The sequence below is a fragment of the Mastigoproctus giganteus genome, chromosome 4 (genome assembly GCF_048544385.1).
Source record: "Mastigoproctus giganteus isolate SK-2022 chromosome 4, ASM4854438v1, whole genome shotgun sequence".
NCBI lineage: Eukaryota > Metazoa > Arthropoda > Arachnida > Uropygi > Thelyphonidae > Mastigoproctus > Mastigoproctus giganteus.
The window spans coordinates 58296799-58319602 of NC_143578.1; the positions used below are offsets into that span (position 1 = coordinate 58296799).

At 36.4% G+C, this 22804-nt stretch overlaps 1 protein-coding gene across 1 annotated transcript in view; it reads left to right on the forward strand.

The window, feature by feature from the left end:
• Positions 1-210: 210 nt before the first annotated feature.
• Positions 211-22804, forward strand: part of LOC150086755 (dynein regulatory complex subunit 11-like) — a 77276-nt gene continuing 54682 nt past the window's right edge. Inside the window, exons 1-2 of the mRNA XM_090372246.1 lie at positions 211-265; positions 18951-19099. Of these exons, the coding sequence (XP_090228372.1) occupies positions 211-265; positions 18951-19099 (204 nt within the window). The remainder of the gene's footprint in view (positions 266-18950; positions 19100-22804) is intronic.

A 22804-nucleotide genomic window follows, 5' to 3' on the forward strand; every position in this document is an offset into this window, starting at 1 on the left:
TTGTTATTTTTATTCCTCTTTTAGTATTAATTATTACTAGCCTGACCTGAAATTTTTACTATGATTCTGTAATTTATCTAACTTGTTTCACCCTTATTTTATTTTACTCTTCTGGTGTGACTAGATACAAATAAACAGAGAGAAATTAATAAAATTAATATATGACACAAAAACGTTTTTTGTTACCAGGAGGAGGAAACGGGCTTTGTCATGAAACCATCAAATTATATGACTGACCTACAAGAGGGTTTTGACACTTTTAAAAGTAAGTTTTTAAAGTATTTATGCATTCAATAAAATTAACTAAAAGTTTCTGGTTTGCATGAGCTAATGAATATTTGTATTCTGAATACCAATTATTTCATTGATTTTTTTTATTTTATTATAACATACTTTAAACCTGCACTGTCTTGTACTCTTGCTAATATATTTGATAACTCTTGGTAAGGTATTTGATTTTTTTAAATTTTGACTCTTGGTAATGTCAAAATTTAATAAAATCAAATACCTGAAATAAAATTATTTTAGTAATCAGTTTTTAATAATTTATTTTTTCAATTTATTTTATTAATTTCGTCTAAATTTTAATTCAAATGTGGTTCCACGATATTCATGTGAATGAAAACTTTTAAACTAAGAGGGGGGGTATCAAACAATTCGTAACCTTACTTTAATCCTTTTCTATGTACTCTCCATGTATAGTAACACATTTCTCCCATCTATGGATCAGTTGTTTAATGCCTTGATCATAGAAGTCCTCATTTTTTAGCATTAGCATTAGTAGAGGCATATGATGCAAGAAAGCAAGCTTATGCAGCATTAGCCAAAAAAAAAAAAACACGCTCCCATTTCACCCCTCCGTTCGTTCGAAATACCTGTCCAGCTGAGCCTTAAATTTCTTTCATCTATCAACTTCCACAACAAGGGATAGAAGTCTATTCCACCAACCAACTACCCGCTGGCTAAAGGCAAATTTCCGCACATCTATCCTACATCTGTCTTTCCTCAATTTGAATTATGCTCTCTCAGGTGATTATTCTGAGCAAGAGGAAGAGTAAATCCAATCATCATTGAGCATGCTCAAACCATTCAAGGCTTTATACATCTCTATCAGATCACCTCGCCGGTGCCTAGTCTCCAGACACTGTAATTTGCAAAACTTAAGCCTTTCTTTGTAAGAGCAACTCTTTAGTATTAGTATTAGTAATGGCCGCATGGTGCAAGAAAGCCTATGGCTTATGCTGCACCAGCCAAAAAAAAAAAAATCCGAACAAAACAATGATAAAAACAAAAAAAAAATAAATAATAATAATTAATTAAAAAAAAGGAAATTAAACCTATCATCCTATGCGCTTCCCTTACCCGAAAGTACTATCCAGATGACCTTTGAATTTCACCAAACTGTCGGTTTCTACTACCCACGAAGGCAACTTATTTCAGTAATTTATAACTCGCTGGCTAAAATAAAACTTCCTGCAGTCCAATCTAAACATTTCCCCCTGTAACTTGAATTTATGTCCCCTAGTTCTATCATCATTTATAATCTTGAAAATTTCGGCCTCATTCATTTTACTGATGCCTCTCAGAACCTTAAACACCTCAATCAAATCTCCTCTAAGGTGTCTAGTTTCCAAACTCTGCAACCCACATATTCGAAGTCTTTCTTCATAAGGACGCCCTTTTGCCAATCTCACCAGGCGAGTTACCCGTCTTTGCACCCTTTCAAGAAGCTCGGTGTCTTTCTTTAGGTGCGGTCTCCATACTTGAACACAGTATTCCAAGTGTGGTCTAACATAAGCCGTATATAATGGGATTATCACGTCCCTATCTCTACTTGCAAAAGTTCGATAGATCATCGATAGGACACCATGGGCCTTCCTTGCAACCTGTTTATAATGCTCAGAGAATTTCATGTCTGACCGTATTGTAACACCCAAGTCCCTTTCCTCCAGTACTGGGTTTAGTTGAACTCCACCAAGTGAATAAGTTATTTTGGGATTACTGTTTCCCAGGTGTAATACCTTACACTTTGTTGGATTAAAGCATAGCTGCCATTTTTCTGACCATTCCTGAAGTTTATCTAGGTCTCTCTGAAGAAGCTCAGCTTGACAGTGATCATTAACTACTCTACCAATTTTAACATCATCTGCAAATTTAGACATCACGCCCTCTATCCCTTCATCAATGTCGTTTATGAAAATTAAAAACAACAGTGGCCCTAATACTGATCCTTGAGGAACCCCACTTCTTACATCAACCCAATCTGAGGAATAGCCATTTATCACAACCCTCTGCCTCCTGCCCTGAAGCCATCCTTCTATCCATCTAAGGATTTTCCCAGTGATTCCAACCTGCTCCAGCTTATAAAGCAACCGCTCATGTTAGACTGAGTCAAAAGCTTTTCTGAAATCTAAATAAACAATGTCGAAATTATTCCCTAAATCCAGCTTGTGAGTGACCCTTTCGAAATAGCGAACCAGATTTGTTAAACATGATTTTCCATTTACAAAACCATGCTGAGTATCCTTGAGAATTTCAATTCGATCCAAATGATCCTGAATTCCACCCTTGATCATTACCTCCATGATTTTCCCTACTACTGAAGTCAGACTGACAGGTCGATAATTTCCAAGTTCACTTTTAGAGCCACCCTTATGTATGGGAGATACATTTGCACTTTTCCAATCCAAGGGAATCTCCCCAGAGTCTAGCGATGCTCGCATAATTAGCCTCAATGGTTCAATGCACTCACTTGCTGCCTCCCTTAAGATTATAGGGTATATTCCATCAACTCCGGGAGCCTTACTGGCCTGTAGGCCCGAACGTTTTTTCTTTAAATAATCTTGCGAAATTTCAATATCATTAATTACATATTTTTTAACTTCGCTCCCACAATTTCCCATTTCCACAAAAGGTTTTTCATTTGTAAATATCGATGCAAAATAACTGTTGAGTTCATCTGCAACGGCAGCTGGTGTATTTAATACTATCCCCTTTCCCTTACGTAAAGGTCTGATCTAGTTTGTCCTGCTCTTCTTGGCATTTATATATGTGAAGAATTCTTTATCCCCTCTTTGCTCTGTTTGCTAGTGATTTCTCATAAGCTGCCTTTGTTCCATTCAATCTTGTTGCCTTTCTCTGTACTCGTTCCAGCAGCTCTACATCCTTCTTGAAATGAGGCCTCTAGACCTGTATATGGTACTCAAGGTGTGGCCTGACCATTGCCTTATACAAGGGAATAATCACCTCCTTATCCCTGCTAGAAAAATTCCTGTGTATCATTGACCAGACACCATGACCTACTCTTGTAACCCGTCTGCACTGCTCAAAAAACTTCATATCTGCCTGCACAATTACCCCCAGGTCCTTTTCATTCTCTACTACTGTCAGTGTAGTACCACAGAGTTGATACGTTATGCTGGGGTTACTGTTTCCCATATGTAGTACTTTACATTTGTCGATGTTAAACTTCATTTGCCACCTCTCAGCCCATCTGCTCAACCTTTCCAGATCCTGTTGCAGCAACATACTGTCAGTAGTGTCCTTAACAACCCTGCCAACCTTTGTGTCATCTGCAAACTTGGATATTAAGCTTGATATACCATCATCAATATCATTTATAAATACAGAAAATAACAATGGACCCAACACAGAACCCTGAGGGACTCCACTTATAACATTAGTCCACGATGAGCAGTGTACATTCATTAATTTACCACTCTGTCTTCTCCCCCTCAACCATCCCTTTTTCCATAGCAGCAATTTGCCTCAAATGCCATACTACTCCAATTTGCCCAGCAGTCTTCCATGTGCAATAGTATCAAAAGCCTTTCTAAGATCCAAATATATAATATCAAAGTTATTCCATGCATCCAGTTCTTTTGTGACTGCATCATAGTATCCAATCGAATTGGTCAGGCAAGACTTTCCCTTAGCAAAACCATGCTGTGTCTGAGCTATAACTGAAGTCTTGTCTTGATGATCCTGCAGTGCTTCTTTAACCAGTGCCTCCATTAATTTTCCTGGAACAGAAGTCAAACTCACAGGTCTATAATTACTTGTGTCAGCCTTTGATCCTCCTTTGTGAATTGGGGTCACATCATTTGCACATCTCCAGTCTATGGGTACCTCTCCTGAGTCCAAAGAAGCTCTCATAATTATGGCTAAGGGTTTGTTTACTTCCTTTACTGCCTCCTTTAATATAACTGGATAGATCCCATCCACCCCGGTTGCCATTTTTTATGTTTATCCTCAACAATCTCTCCTCCACTTTCCTCTCAGTTATTACAAAATCATCTAGCTGACTGCCAGAGTTTACTTCACCTCTGGCATTCCCCTCGCTGAATAATTCCTCATGTGTGAATGTAGATGCAAAATACTCGTTTAGTTTGTTAGCCACCTGAACAGGATCATCAACAGTTGAACCATCAATATCCAGTGGACCAATCTGATTCATCCCTTTCTTTCCAGAGTTTACATAGGTAAAGAACTCTTTTCTGTTTTTCTTTCCTTCCTTTGCCAAGGATTTCTCATAATCTGCCTTTACCTGCCTAATCTCCTTTGTGACTTGTTTACAGACCAGCTTATATCTATCATAGGCTTCTGTGTCACATGTTAATTTATATATATCCCATGCATTTTTCTTCTCTGCCATATGTCTCATTAGTTCATCTGACATCCATTTAGGCCTAAACCTTGAACAATATTTCTTAGTTGGTATGTAAAGCCTAGTAGCTTACACGGTCGAAGTGAGAGGTCCCTTAGGCACTTCAGATCAGAACTTGGTGATTGGCTCTTCTCCAATGGAGCCTTTATCTCATGGCTATTCCCAACCTCATGTTGTTTGGCATTACAAGAATGGTAAATGGGATGACCTGTGAGATTTCTTTTCTTCTTTTCCTTGGTCGGATTACTGTTTCAAAACTTCTGATGTCAACGTTTGCTCAGATCGTGTCAGTGAAATTATTGTTGCAGGAATGGAATCCTTTATCCCACACTCCACTTTAAAATCTCGTCCTTTACCTAAACCTTGGTTTTCCAATAAATGTGCTAAGGCTGTTCAAGAGAAGAATGTTGCATATCGTAATTGGCTTGTTTCTAATTCTTCAGTTTCATTTTCTGCCTACACCAAATCTCGCAACAATTGTAAAGCAGTTATTAATCAGTCCAAACTAGAGTTTGAACAGGCTAAGAGTAGAAAACTTGCTTCTTGCCCTAATGGTAGCCGAGCATTCTGGTCTCTTGCCAAAGCTATTGGCCGCAACTTTTGCCCATCTCTGCTCCCACCTCTGTCCAAACCAGATGGTTCTGCTGTCACTTCAGCCAGGGATAAAGCTGACCTGCTAGCATCCCATTTTTCTTCCAGCTCATGTATTAATGAGCTTGGTAAAACACCTCCCACCATTCCCAACACGCTGCATTCAATGCCTCCTGTGGTCTTCCATCAAAAGGATATCAGAAGGATTTTGATGAATCTTGATGTTAAGAAAGCTCCAGGTCCCGATGGTAATTCTCCACTGTTCTCAAAACCTGTGCTCCTGAACTTACTCCTGTTCTTTGCCGCCTTTTTTCACTTTCTTATTCCAAAGGTGTTTTTCCTTCTGCTGGGAAATTTGCTCATATCCAGCCAGTTCCTAAAAAGGGTGACAAATCCCTCCCATCCAATTATCATCCCATTGCAATTACTTCTACTCTTTCTAAAGTAATGGAGAAATCAATTAACCGCCAACTCTTAAACTACCTAGAAACCTTTCGTCTGATCAACGATCGCCAGTATGGATTCCATCAGTGTCGATCCACTGGTGATATTCTGGCTTATGTTACCCATTTATGGACTAATTCAATGGAAAGATTTGGTGAAACACAAGTAGTTGCTCTTGACATCTCAAAGGCTTTTGATCATGTTTGGCATAAAGATCTTCTAAACAAGCTTCCATATTATGGTTTCCCAACTGTTTTTAGTAATTGGTTATCCAGTTTTCTCTCTGATCGCTCACTGAGGGTGATGGTAGATGGCTCTCTGTCTTCTAACTTCTCCACTAATACTGGTGTCCCCCAAGGTTCAGTTCTTTCTCCCACTCTTTTCCTCTTGTATATTAATGACCTTCTTCCATTGACTGGAAATCCTATCCATAGTTTTGCCGATCATAGCACATTGCATTCCACTTTCCATTTTGAGAAACCTTGTCCTGCTCAATCAGCTTCAACTTCTTGAAAATCTGCTACCAATTCCTTAAATGCCGATCTTCAGGTAATTCTCCAGTGGGGCAAAGACAACTTAGTTGATTTCAAACCTTCTAAAACTCAGTCTTGTTTTATATCTTGCGAAAAGGATTCTTCTGCTCCTATGCTTATCTTTAGTGACACTCCGATTTCTAAACAAAACGATATATCTCTTTTGTGGATTACCCTGACTTGTAATCTCTCTTGGCACAAGCACATTACAAATATTGCTTCCTCTGCATCTAAAAAACTTGGTTTTCTCTTTTGCTCTCGGCGTTACTTTTCTTCCAAACAGCTGCTCACTCTGTATAAATCGCAAATCCGCCCTGCCATGGAATATTGTTCCCACATCTGGGTTGGTGCCCCCAAAACCTCTCTCAGGCTTCTTGATTCCATTCAGAAGAAGGCAGTTAGGTTAATTAATGATTCCTCTCTAACAGAGTCTCTCCACTCGCTTTCTCATAGACGTACTGTTTCTGCTGCATGCCTCTTCTACAGATACTTCCATGGGCACTGTTCTTCTGAATTGGCTTCTATAATTTCGTTCTCTCTTTCAAAACAGTCCGAACATATGCCGCCACCAGCCAACATCCATTTAATGTCCAACTTCAAACTTGCAGAACCAACTTTTCATCTTCTCATTTTTTCATTCAACTGGCGTTTTCTGGAACAACCTTCCTTCTTACGCATTTCCTGAAAATTACAATCTACAGAAGTTCAAGTCCAATGTCAACAAATATCTTCTTTCGTCATCTCAACCTCCAACCCAAGCACGGTACTAATTACTATAGGTTCTAATACCTCTCGTGTTTGGGGTTCACATAAAAAAAAAAAAAAAAAAATCAGATCAAGAGTATTACTCCCTCTAGTTGACTCCCGAACATGCTGATGTAGAAAACAATCATCCAATAAATCTACAAAAGCCTTGCTAATGGGTGAGTGACCAACCCAAAAATTCCAGTCAATATCTGGGAAATTAAAATTCCCCCATTATAAGACTCTCTGATTTACTGGCCCACTCTATTTTCCTTTACAGTTTCTTATTATACTCATCAGAATCATTAGGCCTATAGCACACTCCTACTCTCAATTTTGATCTCCCAGTGCTTATGTCACACCAAACTGACTCGACACTGCAGTGTCCAGCGATGTCGAATGGCTTCACTTCCTTGGATTTTATGTGTTTCTTAATTAATAGCATAACCCCTCCTCCTTTCCTATCCTGTCTATCTTTTCTGTACTCATTGTACTCCCCAAATTCCATTTCTGCATTCCTTATATCTGTGTGACACCACGTCTCTGATATCCCAATAATATCTGCTTTTGATGTTTTGAGAAATACCTCAAATTCATCAAATTTATTTACCAAACTCCTAGCATTGGTGTACACGGAAGTATACATGCACTTGTTCCTATTCTTGGCTACCCTAACGCAACCCATGTGTTTACTTGTATCGCATTGATTCCCAGCAGTCATTTTGCCCGAAACCACGATTCCACTTCATTGATGACTTCCTGATATGAATCAAAGTGGTTTCCACGCAATGGTTTCTTCATTTCTGGAAACAAGAAGTCAGCTAACGGTGCTAGTTCAGGAGAATAGGGTGGGTGCTGCAGTAGTTCGAAGCTGTACTGGGTAACAAAGTCAGTGGTGGCAACGGCCATGTGAGCCAGTGCATTGTCTGACAGAAGATGGACATCTTTTGTTAACATTCCATGCGTTTTCACCTTCAAAGCATCGTGTAGCTTTTTAAAAAGATTTCTGTAGTATTCTCTGGTAGGTGTGGGACCATGAGGTAGGTAATCTGTCAGGATAACCCTTTTTCTGTCCCAAAAACACAGACCACATCACCTTCTTCACAGATGGAGTGGTCTTTGTCCTTTTGGGAGGCTGGAAGGAGGTGTGCATCCACTGCTTTTGACATGTCTTTAATCTCCGGATCATACTGGTACACCCAGAATTCATTCATTTGTCGCCAGCCAATCAAAAAAGTTCTCAACATCTGCATTACACAAATCCAACAGTTGGCAAGAACATTGCATTTGACATTACTTCTGCAAAGGCGTCAGCAATCTTGGAACCTATTGTGCAGAGACCTTAGACATGTGCAGATGGCCATGTAAAATGCTGTGGGCAGACCCATAACTAATTTCCACTATATTTGCGATGAAATGAATTGTCACACGTCTGCCACTCAGCACCAGTTATTCAACCTTTGTAACTGTCTCACTGTCTGTGGATGTTGATGGCCTTCTTTCTCTTGGCTTATCAAAGACACTTGTAGGACTGCACTCAAACTCCTGTTTCCACTTTTTTACAGTGTCATAGGATGGACAATTCTGTCCATACACAGCTTTCATTTCTTTGTCAATTTCCTGAGCTTTCTTGCCCTGCAAATGCAGGAACTTGATCACTGCTCGATACTCCACTTTGTCAACCATGGCATCCTTTCTCAGATTCCTGGCTCCACCTCTGGTGCATGATCAACAACAGGAATGAAATTTCACATGTTAGTTATGGAATATGTAGACAACTTTTATTAAAAATGGCATCTTCCTACTGATGGTTTATCTAGGTTAGGGTACGAATGTTTTGATACCCCCTCGTAAACTGCAATTTGTGTTAAAAATGTATGATTCATTACAGCATAAGCAAATGACTAGCATAAACAGACAACTGTAATGTGCTCTTTTTTTTTAAATACTGTTTCTTATTTTTAAACTATTTATTTTAATCTACATCTAAACTAAATGTTTATGCAACCAGTACAGTTTTAATGTTTCTTTGGGAAATTGGCTTGTGAGGACTATATTTTTAAAGTACTCTATGTTATTTGTGTCTAAGTCATCATTTACCTTAATTTATTTAACTTTAAGGTAAAGACCCCTCATGGGCTCTTTAGCTTAAATGTTTTCCAAGATAAAGAGCCCATGAAGAGCAAAATTTGCTCAGAAAACAAAATCCTAGAATAAGTAAATAGTTTTAAATGTCTTAAGTACCATTTAAACATATAGAAGAAAAATATAAAAAATTAAAACAGAGTACTAGGGATCGTAAATTAAATTTTTAGTTCTTCACTTTTACAAAAACATACAAGAATAAGGATTTACAGAACACTAACCAGGTCATTACTTATATATGGTGGTAAGGCTTTGATCATGTGTAAGAAGGATGAAAGAAGAATAATGGCTGCAGAGATGTGGTTTATGAGAACTGCTGACTACACCAGACTTTGCAAAAAAAATCAAGGTATAATTGAATGAACTAAAAAAAAAACCAATAATTGAGCACATACAAAATTATAGGAAAAAGATGGAAATCGCGTGCAGAGAATGAATAATCAAAGAATGTCTGAAACAGATGTTACTTTATCCAGGGAAGAGAACTGTTGGAGGCAGATCCTTTAATGGAGATCCCTTGGAGACTGCATGAAATAAGACTGTAACTGGTCCTGAGGCCTAATACTTATAAAGAAGAAGAGATACATTTATTATTGTTATGTAGAGAAATTATGCCCTAAAAAATCGTCCAGAAATGTTGATGTTTCAATTTATTATATACATTATTTCCTGTGAATAAATCCCACCCATTTAACATGGATTCATTTAGAGTTCTGGTTTTACTGCCAAATGAAGAATGCTAAGTGGTGAACCATCAATAAATTTTCCCAGGCAGTTGATATTTATGCCTCCTAGATTTGTGCCCCTTTCAAATGTAAAAAAAAAAAAATTCTGTCTTTCAGTCTTATTCCCTCCCCTAAGTGCCTTATATATCTCAATCAGATCCTCCCCCACAAGATGCCACTCCGAATTCAATGACCCACTCCTTCATAATCTCTTTTCATGTGGATGCCCTTTTGCTATTCTTATTAGCCAAATTGCTGACTTTGGACACTTTCAAGACATTTCTTACTTATTTATTTCAAAATATGTTTTTTTAAAAAAGTTAACATTGCCTATATTGGAATTTTGTTGGGAATCTAAATAAAATTTCCTAATTTAAAAAATAATTAACTGTTAAACTGAGGCACATTGTAATGGGCCTTAGTCTAGGTGAAAGAGGATTATCAACTTAAATTTGAAAATAGATATAACTCACATTAGCACATGTGCTCAAAATAAACATATTTGCACTTTATAAAACTATAGTATTTTAGTAAAATTTTGACAGACTGATATGTATAAATCCACCGATAATAACATTTTGGGCAGTTGCATGCTAAAGATCACGAATAATCCTGTGCTTAACGTTGTAAGCCATTTTTTATATAACCCAACAGGTAAAATAAAAGACTTTAAATTACATGAATGTGATGGACATAAAATTGAAGTTTCTTCCAAGGAATTGGAATGTCTCATTCAAAAAGCTTCATAGAATAGTAGAATAATGGGGGAGGGGTGAAAATAAAACACAGTTCCTTTTCCTGCATACAAATGCATTTTTTAGATTAACTTTGGATGTAATAGTTAGAACCACATCATTAACATACCCAAGTGGCATTTGCATTTAATCTTTTCAGCAAACAAAAAAAAGGTCCATCAAGGTCTTACGAAATTCCAATCCATTGCAATTATTTTTGGTTCATTTAATTCCTTTGATATTGTTATAAGTGTTATCTTTAGGGCATAATAAATACAATCATGTCTATTCATCTTCTTATTTAATCTTAATGTGGCTTAATCAGACAATAGAATTTCATCAATCATTCCAAGCTGTTATTTGCATTTTTGTTTAAGTCTTCTGCACATTCCAGTCTGCATCTGGGATCATCTTCATCAATCATTAATGGAGTGTATTAATATGACATGATAAATCCTAAGTTTTAAAAGCTTTGTTTTCCTCCAAAAACTAGTTTTAGGAATTTCTAGCTCAGGAAAGAATCTTCCTTTTACTTTCTAAGATTTTTCTCAATCTTTCTTTATTATGCTCTTCCAAGATGAAGACACAAATTTATTCTGACTAAATAATTATTATAAATATAGTTATTGGGGGAATACCCACATAATGGTTATGTGTTTCAGTGGAACTTTTTCTTTCAGAAACTGATTGCTTTTTACTAGATTGAGTACAGTTGTTCATATGTTCATCATAGGTTCACTTGCCAATAGAGGCAACCCACAGGCTGATAAGAAGCCAGTAAGCTTCAAAACAGAAGCTTACTGGCTTCTAAGCTTCAAAACTGTCCTGGCACTGGCACTGTCTCTAATTTTTAATTAAATGCATAGCAGATTTACTTATTGGGTGATGCTGTTTGATTTAAAAAGGTATTTGCAACTTAGGCCAAATCATGGGTAACAGTATTTTTCTAAGGGGGAATGTAAGACCAAGTTTAATCAACCTTTAGTGGGAAGAGAAAACTTCCCCATGATCAAACTAACATAATAATGTGCTTAACATTCTGTATTTTTTTATGTATTTAATATCTGCATTAAATATCCACCATAAAGTTATAAAGGTTGGCAGGGTTGTTAATTAAATTAATGGCAGTGTGCTGCTGCAACAGGATCTAGAAAACTTCAGCAGATGGGCTGAGAAGTGGTAACTGAAGTTTAACATTGACAAATGTAGATTGCTGCTTGTGAGTAGCAGTAATCTCAGAATAATGTACCAACTGTGAGGTACTACACTCAGTGTAGTGGGGAATGAAAAAGACCTGGGGTAATTGTGCAGTACGATATAAAGTTTTCTCAGCAGTGCAAACAGGCTGCAAGAGCAGCTCATGTGGTCTTGTCAATGATATACAGGAATTTTGCTAGCAGGGATAAGGAGGTTATTATCCCCTTGTATAAGGCAATGGTCGGGCCACTCCTTGAATACTGCATACAGGTCTGGAGGCCTCATTTTAGGAAGGATGTAGAGTTGCTTGAGTGAGTGAACCGAGAAGGGCAACAAGATTGGTGAGGGGAATGAAGGGGTCCTCTTACCAAGAAAGGCTAAGTTCTGCAAATTGCAGTGGCTTGAGTCTAGGCACCTGCGAGGTGATCTGATTGAGGTGTATAAGGCCTTGAATGGGTTGAGCACGCTGAATTCTGATGGGATTCTTCTGCTTGCTCAGATTACAAACCTGAGGGGGTACATATTCAAATTGAGGAAAGACAGTTGTATAATAGATGTGTGGAAATTTCTCTTTAGCCAGCAGGTGGTTAATTTCTGGAACAAACTTCATCTGTCATTGTGGAAGTTGATAGCCCAAATAAATTCAAGGAGGAACTGGACAAACTTTTAGAGGGAATGGATGTGTGAAATTGGGATTTTTTTGGGCTGATGCTATGTAAGCTCATACACTTGTTTTCTTGCATCACATGTGTCCATTACTACTACTACTGTAATCCTATATATAACATATATATAGGATTATGGTAGATATTTAATCCTATGAATAACATATATAGGATTGTGGGGGATAGAATTTTTCAGTTTCTTTTTAAGTTTTTGGAAAATAAGCTTTCATTTTTTTTATTATTTGTTATTTAAATGCATTTAAATAACAAAACCTCATTTAAATGACAAAACCTCATTTGTTATTAAATGCATTTTTGCAAAGATTTCATTAATTTGTGATTGAAGTTAGCTGTATTCCAGGTGATGGCCATGTTGTATGTGTAAAAAGGGATAGAGTTTTCTGCTAACCAAAACTTAGAGAAAATAAATTTAATTTCCAAAGTATTTGTAGGACTTTCTTTTGAAATTGATGTGAATCCCTTAATTTAACATGATTTGAGTGTACTCGAATCACTTCAGTTGAAGTAGAAAGGACATTCTGCCTCTTTCTCTTGCTCTCTCTCTCTCTCTCTCTCTCTCGACATTTACATATTAGCATCAGCATTATCATTACTAGAGGCATATGATGCAAGGAAGCAAGCTTATACAGCATCAGAAAAAAAAAAACTGTCCCATTTCACCCATACATTCACTCCAAAAGTTTGTCCAGTTCTTCCTTGAATTTATTTAAGCTGTAAACTTCCCCAATGACAGATGGAAGTTTGTTCCAGCAATCAACCAACCACTGGCTAAAGACACTTTCTGTACATCTATTCTACAACTGTCTTTCCTCAATTTGAATTTAAGCCCCCATCTCGGGGTAATTCAGAAATATTTTTTTTTGGCTGGTGTAGCACAAGCCTCAGGCTTCCTTGCACCATGTGGCTAATAATAATAGTAATAAATAATAATAATCTGAGCAAAAGGAAGAATCCCATCAGCATTGACTTAAACCTTATACGCTTCAATCAGATCACCTCACAGGTGCCTAGTCTCCAGAAGCTGCAATTTTCAGAACTTAAGCCTTTCTTCGTAAGGGCATCCCTTTGTTCCCATCACCAATCTCATTGCCCTTCTCCGTACTCATTCCAGCTGCTCTAAAATGAGGCCTCCAGACCTGTATGCAGTACTCAAGGTGTGGCCTGACCATTGCCTTATACAGCCACCCCAGACTTACGTAAGGGTTGCGTTCCACGGAACTCTATGCAAGTCAGATTTTACATAAGTCAGAATTTCCCCCATGCTTTTGCAGCACTTGTAACTGTGCTCACTGAATTGATTGAATCAAGAAAGAAATGTTCAACAAACATATAAATAGATTTATTTATTGTATTTATTCAATTTTTTATCTCATGCACAGGAAAAATTACAAAAGCGTGCAATTTAAAAAATTTCAAAATTATAAAATTACAAAAAAACAAGCATAACATCAGTAAGTTTTGCCTCTTGAGCATCGCTGCCAGAATCGACGTCTTCAGCTGATAAGTACGCCGCTGAAGAAGTTGAGGACTGTGGAGATTAGAAGGGGTCGGCCGCTCAACCTTATGAAAGAACATATTAATGGATGACTGGATGGTGGTGTTTTTCATTTCATCGTAGATTTCTTTGTATCAAGCAAGCATATCATTCACTCCTCTGTTAACTTATAAGAATTTTTCGCTATCAGGATCCATCTTCTCAAACCTAGCCATTGCCGATGAAATTTCATGAAATGCCATTGCCATCTCTCTGGTGATGAAGCATCTCAGTTCATCATTTTGTTCATCTTGAGCTTGGTCAGCATTTTCTTCTTTCACTATTGCTGCTAATTCCTTCTCTTCTTCCTCTATTAACTCCTCCATGTCTTTGGCATCAACCACCAACTGAAGTAGCTCTGCACCCTTTTCAATCTTATCTGTAACCTCTTCATATGATTCGTCTTTTTCAAATCCTTTGAAGCCTTTTACGTGCTGTGGGCATATTTTCTTCCATGCACCATTTAAACAACTTTTAGTAATTTCTGCTCAGGCCTTATTAAAGTTTAAGATGGCATGGTAAATATTGTAAGGTTTCCAAAAGTCTCTTAACGTAAAATTTTTTCTCACTGTCTACTGCAGACAATGCGGGAGCAAATGTTGTGCATAAATAGTATGCTTTTAAATTCAAAATAACACCCTGATCCATAGATTAGATGAGTGAAGTTGTGTTTGGCTGTAGAAATATGACTCTCATGTTCGAATTGAAATCATCTAGATGCGTAGGATGTCCAATAACATTTCTATCGAAAAGAAGAAAAATCTTGAAAGGAAAATTATTGTCTTTACAATATTTTTCAACCTCGGGAATGAAGCAGCATTAAAACCAATCCTCAAAGAGAGAGATATTGTTATCCGTGCTCTCTGGTTCCATCGGAAAAGCACGGTTAGGTGGCTTTATTGATGCCCTTAAATGCACGAGGATTTCCAGAATGGTACACAAGCAGTGGATTTAATCTGTAATCTCCTGCTGCATTAGCCCCAAGCAAGAGCGTGGCCCTATCTTTTGAAGCCTTGAAACCTGGCATTCTTTTCCTCTTTGGCAATGTATGTTTAATCTGGCATTTTTTTCCAATACAGAGCAGTCTCGTTAACGTTAAAAATTTGCTGCATTGAATAGCTGCCTTCATCAGTAATTTTTTCCAACACATCACAGAATTTCTCTGCAGCTGCAAAATCGGCACTGGCGACTTCACTACATACTTTAATGTTGTGGAAACCAGCGTGATGCTTGAACCTATTAAACCACCCATTGCTTTCCACGATCTTGACTTAGTGTTTGCGTACTTATCCTTAATATCTTCATAAATACTTCTTGCTTTTGCTTGAATGGTCATTAAACTCAGGGGCACTTGCTTCTGAATCTGATTTTCCATCCATATTATTAATAGCTTTTCCACCTTCGATATAGCACCAGAACGCTGTGATCACTGTTGATCTTAAGTGCGTTGATCCTTTGAGATGTTCTTTTATACGTGCACTGTCCTTTAAAATAGCATTCACTGTTGAAGCAACGAGACCTAATTCCCTTCCAATAGATTTTATTTTATTTTTTATTTTATTTTATTTTATTAATAGCAAGATACACAACAGGTAACCATTAACAGTGTATCTGAGATCAGATCAATAAACATAATAACAATAATATGAAATCCAACAGGACGATAAACATTGATATAGATTCAAACAATAAAAGCATATGTACAAAAGAGGATTGTATTAAGTTAAGTTACCGGTAAAACAAGTAATAATTAATCCGTTAGAGAATAGAAAAATAATATAACAAATAATAAGCTACAATAATTAGATGTGAGCTAGTCACTTTGCAGTTTAAGAGAAGAGGCAAACTTGTGGATGGAGTTCATCAGTGATTGGGAGTTGTCAAAGAAGTCCATGAGAGAGTCATTTGCTGATTTGCTGATTCTGTTCAGTGGACTGAACTTCATAAAGTCCGTGTTAGCAGAGTCAAGGCGAAACGGTGTAAGGTTCCTGACTTGTCTACAGGGAGCATTGAAGTTTATTTTACTCAGGATATCAGATGCTTCATAAATTCCAGTGATTACTTTGGCTAGAAGGGTGATGTCAGCAGTAACTCTTCTAGTGCACAGAGGCCTCAGATGAGTAATCACACAGCGATTCATAATACACTGAGTGATAGAATAGATGATTGCGGTACTTAAGGTAACGGACAAAATTTTTTTAAACTGCTTCAATTTTGTTAGTTAAAGTCTTTGTGTGAGGATTCCAGATGGGTGAACTGAATTCAAGGATTGGCAGAACAATAATTTTATAAAGGATAACCGCATATCTGTAGTTTTTGAACTTGTATGTGTTCCGTTTGATGAATCCCAGTGTTTTGAGATGACAAACTTTATCCTGCTTCATACTTCTTAATCATTTTCATCTTAATTTCTAAATCAATTTTGTTTCGCTTCCTGGCACTACCACCACTTGCACTTTCCGCGGTCACTTTCCCTTCATCATTGTAATACATAAATAGGAATGAAGAGAAGTTTCTGAAAATTTGTTTTTTATACGATTGAAGATTCCATGGAAGGGGAAACACATTTCACCATAATAACGTAAAAATCCAAAAAATATTCCAGTTATCGGGATTATTGCAAATGCAATAAGATCGAGTTTACTACCCATTTATAATTATATGCACTAACAGAAAAACCCAATAAATTGGAAAGTGCAAATTGTTTTTATTGTTTTTTGGTCGTGACCTCCAGAAACGTGTTTTAGAAAAATATCACAAAGGTGTCCAAAATTGATTCTTATAACAGGATCATAGATGTCCGGAAATTTGCCTTTAGCCAGCGGGTGGTTAATTGCTGGAACAAACTTCCATCTGTCGTTGTGGAAGTTGATAGGTTGAATAAATTTAAGGAGGAACTGGACAGGCATTTGGAGGGAATGGTGTGATTTTTTTTTTTTTTTTTTTGGCTGATGCTGCATAAGCTTATACACTTGCTTTCTTGCATCACATGCCACTACTGCTGCTACTACTACTACTACTACTACATATTATAACGATGAAAGGGTATTGCAATTTCCATTAAAAGTATGACCTTTTAGAGAGATAAATAGCTTAGTAATATAGTGAAATTTTCAACTTCCAAGGACTTGGAACGAATTACAAAAAAAAAAAAAAAAAGCAATGTGTTATTGGGTTCACATTACAATATTTTAACAATACCTCCATTTATCCCTTCAGCTGCAAAATATGTTTCCATATTTTTTCTTCAGTTTTCACAGCCCAGAAAAAACTTATGTAAAGTTGAATTTGCTTAAGTCGAGTATTACATAAATTGGAGAATTCCTGTATAAAGGGATAACACCTCCTTATCCCTATTAGGCAAAATTCCTGCATATCATTGACAAGATCCCATGAGCTGCTCTGACAGCCTCTCTGCACTGCTCAGAAAACTTCATATCAGACTGTACAATTATCCTCCCGGTCTTTTTCATTCTCCACTACCCAAGTGTAGTACTACACAGTTGGTACGTTTCTCTGGGGTTATTGCTACCCATATGCAGTACTTCACATTTATCAATGTTAAACTTCAGTTGCCACCTCTCAGCCCATCTGCCCAACCTTTCTAGATCCTGTTGCAATAGTGTAATGTAATTACTATCATTAACAACTCTCCCATCCTTTGTATCATCTGCAAACTTGGACATTAAGCCCGATATACCTTCATCAATAGCACTGATAAATACAGAAAACAACAATGGGCCCAATGCCAAACCCTGAGGGATTGGTAACATTAGTCCATGAAGAGTAGTGTCCATTGATTACCACTCTGTTTTCTACCATTCAACCATCCCTTTATCAATAGCAGCAACTTGCCCTTCATTCTTAACAGTTGGTTTAGATTGGCCAGTGCATCAAAAACCTTTGGCTTCCTTTTACTATTTGGTAATGCTAATATAAATATTAATATTTAATAAAGCTTTTCGGAGTTTTAGAGCCTATTTTAAATTTTTATTTTGTTATTTGTGCACACCATTTCTATGGCTTTTAATGCCTAAACATCTAAACTTTAATGAGAAATCTGTATAGGAGACATGTTTTCCTTTATGAGGAAGACTTTTTTTCTTTTTTTTTTTATTATTATTATTATTAGCCATATGGTGCAAGGAAGCCTGAGGCTTATGCTGCACCAGCCAAAAAAATTCAAGTTACCCTGAGAGAGAGAGAGAGAGAGAGAGAGAGAGAGAGTAGAAAGGAATCACCAAGAAAAGAATAATTCAGCATTAAAATTTATGACTTTATTAAGCCACATGAACTGTCACAGTTCATGTGGCTTAATAAACTGATTTTTTTTTAAAATAAATCTTTTTGAATTCTGCTTTTTAAATAAACAATTATATTAAATCAAGACTTTCAGGTTCGTCCATTTTAAAGTGGTGAATAACTGTGTTGTTTCAACTTAGATTAGTTCAATTTATATTGAACTAATTACATTTACTAGATTACAAATAAATTAACATTCATATTATTTGTTACTTATAGCAGTCAGAAGCATTTGAAATATGCTGCCCAGAGTTTTGCATCCAGTTCTGAATAGAGAGGACCTGCATCACCAAGTCACTCTGTCTCCTAATATGCTTTGGTGCTAAATATGTACTTTTGGCATTTTTGATTTAATATTTCATCATTAAAAATGCCTTTTCATTATAGCTGAAGAAAGGTTACAGAATTTTTGTCCCATAGTGAAAGTCAAGTGCCAAATTGAACCTTGCTTGACAACTGTACAAACAAACTTAAAGAAATATATTTAAATCATTTAATATTCATAATCTATAAAAAGTTGCATATTGGACCCTTTGTCAAATGAGAACATTTGTTTTGACTCATATTGCCTACCTTTCTAGAAACATAATGTGCAGTAAGTCCAAGAACTCCCTGTATATATTATATTTCCACATTTTTTACATTTTAGATGTATGGCACAAAAGACATTGGTCAAAAAATCCTGAACAAAAGCATGAAGAAGATCTGATTGTGACCCTTAAATATCCTGAGGTTGAAGAAGAAGTGCGACTTGAAGTTGACAAACTGATGAGAATTGAACTTGAGAGATTAGCTGCTGTGAGTATCGGTTTTACTGGTTATTCTCAAATTGGCCTTCTTTTTCATATTTATAATTTTTTAGCTTGGTCTTTTTTATACTTTTTTTGCAAACCGTTCACTGTAAATCAAAAAAAAAGACCTATGATATTTTGGAAGTAATTTCTATGTGATCTTTTTAAAATTCCACTGTTTTATTTATATTATTAATGTGATTTGCACTGGGAATTTGCCTGGGACAAGTCTAGATATGCTTCTTTATGGGAGAACTTAGTATTTTGCAGCCTTTAAGTGAATGTGATTCATTTTACATATCATATTCACTTTTTGGATTATATGCTGTTTAGATTATCTATAACTGTATTTATTCTAATATCTTCAAGGCCTAAGGACTGCCCTGCAACCAGTGGTGTATTTGGGCCAGAACAATGTTTCAGTACTTTTTCTAAATGTCATAATAGAAAATCATTAAATTTATACACCTAATATTATGAAACAATGGCCTAATCAAAGGGGAGAGAGAAATATCTATTTTACCCATTGCTACTAAAAATATATATTAATAGTAGTCTTTAAAATTAATAGATTTCTTTAAAAATTTATTTAAAAACAAAAATATAAATTTCGCAATGAAATTTGAACATTTCTTACTAAAGTACAATGTGTTAGATAAAGACATCCAGTGAATGAGATATACTGTGATGCATTGCAAATGCTGCATTTTGAGTCGCCATGAGCTGAACACTAGAACTGGTTGTTATATGAACTGTGAGTCTGAAGTCTGATTCAGTTACTGTACAGTCGATGTGGCGTTATCATATAGTCTTCTGGAGAATGAGCGTTCCGGTACTATTTTTTTAGCAATACACCTCTGCCTGCAACTGCATTTTCACCTAAAACAATGATGAAAGTAACAACTATCAAGCAGAAAATTGAAGTGCTAGGCTAGCTGTAGGGTGTTGTGACTATACTGTAGTGAGGCAACTTCCCATATTGGCAATCATAACCAACTAAAACATCAAAAGTTGCTTAAATAGTTCAGGGATATGTGTTATTGCATTAATAATAATACAAATTGATACATTGCAATATTGCCCTTCAGAGCCACCAGGCCAGGGGTTAATGGTGATAATACAATATAATAATAAACAAAGAACATTGATAAATCAAATATAAGGAAATACATATGTAGATGCATAAAAGGAAGTACAGCTCAAAACCCAAAGTATAATACAGTTATATACACCACAATATACAAAGAGGATGTAGATGGAAACAAATAATAAAACTTATAGACAGATTTGTTTAAATAAACAAATAGTAATATAAAACAGGCAATGTTCTTTCCATCGAGCAGAAGTAGTCAGTTCATCATCACTCACTGTAATACTGAAAAGTTATTAAGCCATCTTCACATCAAATGGTATTGTTGGCTTGCAGCATTAAGACGAGCTTCATGGAGAAGGATCAGGGACAGGGAATTACAAGTCAGGGATGTGGCATCTGTATTTCCTGTTACAAGCAAATTTATTAAGGTCAGCATCCAATGACTGGGCAAATGAGAGAAGGTTAAAGTGCAGAAACCTATCAGATAGGTGGAGGCTGCTGAGATGTGGGCACAGAGTAGGAGTTGTTCTGAGGGAAGGCTGAGGGATTCTGTAAGAGCACAAGTCCCAGAATAATGGTGCTGAAATCTTGCCAACGATCATTTTAAAAGTCATGGTAAAGCATTCATCCTAATCAGCGAGGGGAGCCTGTGAATTGGTATTAAACTGGCCATTTCAGCTGTTCATAACTGTAGAGGAAGTTTGTTTGTTTATGGCCCATTTTAAGAGCCAAAACTCAGCAGAAAAAAGTGGCCTACTTTTGATAGGGGTAGCAGATGTCCATACTTCTGCAGCATATAAAAGCAGAGCATATACTGTGGTTTTTATATATTTTCTGTTAGTTGTGACTTCATTAATATAATGTAAATGCTGTTTGGCAATCTACCAGAGTGGAGTTGCCCGAGTGAGCAACTTGTCCAGGTGGTTACTGAAGCAGAGCTTAGGATCAAAAACAACCCCGAGATCAGTATGCTTATTGAAGATGGGGATAGGAGAATTGCACAGTTTGGCTGAATATAAGGTGTTTTCTTTAAGGAGAATATCATAAATTCAAACTTTCTGGGTTTATTTTTAATCTGAACTGGTTGAGGTAGTTTGTAAATTCCAGGAGTGTATTATTAATTGATGCTATTATCACAAGATCATCGTGTGAAGAAATCAGTGTGAGGAGCTTCATATCATCTGCACAACATAAAGCATCATGCTTAGACTCAACAAGTAGGGAGATAAGATGGACAATGCATTGATTAGCTGTACAGCTCATCATAACAGCAGTCCTGTTATATCAGAAAAGAAAAGAAAAATGTTTGCAAGGACACGCATCTAAAAGCATGCCTCGTGATGACCCTGTACAATCATTTTAGAGCTTCTGATTTGTTAAACAAAATTTGTGTTGTCACAATTCAGGCCATTAGGCTTTATCTTGTGCATCAATAGATCATGTCTATAATTGTATGTACAGCCACTCCCCAACTTACGTAATACTCAACTTACAAAAATTCGACTTTATGTAAGTTTTTATTGGCTGGTGCAAACTTAAAAAAAATCGTGGAAACATATTTTGCATCCCTTAGGAATAAATGAAGGTATTGTGAAAATATCGTAATGTGAACCCAATGTGGTAATTCGTTCCAAGACCTCGGAAGTTGAAATATTCACTATATAATTAAGCTATTTATCTCTATAAAAGGTAATTTTTATAATGGAAATTGCAGTACATTTTCATCATTATCATATGTTCCATTATAAGAATCAATTTTGAATGCCTTTGTGATATTTTTCTAAAACACATTTCTGAACATCACTACCATAAAACAATAAAAACAATTTGCAATTTCAGGTTTATTGGGCTTTTCTGTTGGTGCATCTAATTATAAATGGGTAGTAAACTCAATCTTATTGCATTTGCAATAATCCCGATAACTGGAATTGTGTACGTTTTTGTGTTATTATGATGAAATGTGTTCCCCCTTCACTGAAATCTTCAATCATATAAAAAACAAAAATAAATTTTCACAATCTTCTCTTCATTTCTATTTACTTATTACAATGATGAAGGGAAAGCGACCAACAGAAAGTGCAGATGCTGGCAGTGCTAGGAAACAAAATTGATATAGAAATGAAGGTGATTAATTAAGAAGTACGAAGCAAGACAAAGTTTTTCATCTATTGCATGGAATTAAGTCTCGCTGCTTCAAAAGTGAATACTATTTTAAGGGACAGTGTGCATATAAAAGAACAAGTTAAAGGATCAATGTATTTCACACTGGGGCCAGTCCGCCCCAACAGTAATCACAACATAGTGTTCAGGTGCTATATCGAAGATGGAAAAGCTATTAATAATATGGATGGAAAATCAGATTCAGAAGCAAGTGCCCCTGAATCTAATGGCCATTTAATCAAGAAATATTTATGAAGGTAACGATAAGTATGGCAAACCCTAAGCCAAGTTCGTGGCAAGCAACAGGGGGTTTAATAGGTTCAAGCATCACGCTGGTTTCTAAAACATTAAAGTATGTGGTGAAGTCACCAGTGCTGATTCTGCAGTTGCAAAGAAATTTTGTGATATGTTGGGGAAAACCCCTTCTAAATCTCCACAGCCCTCAACTTCCACAGCAGC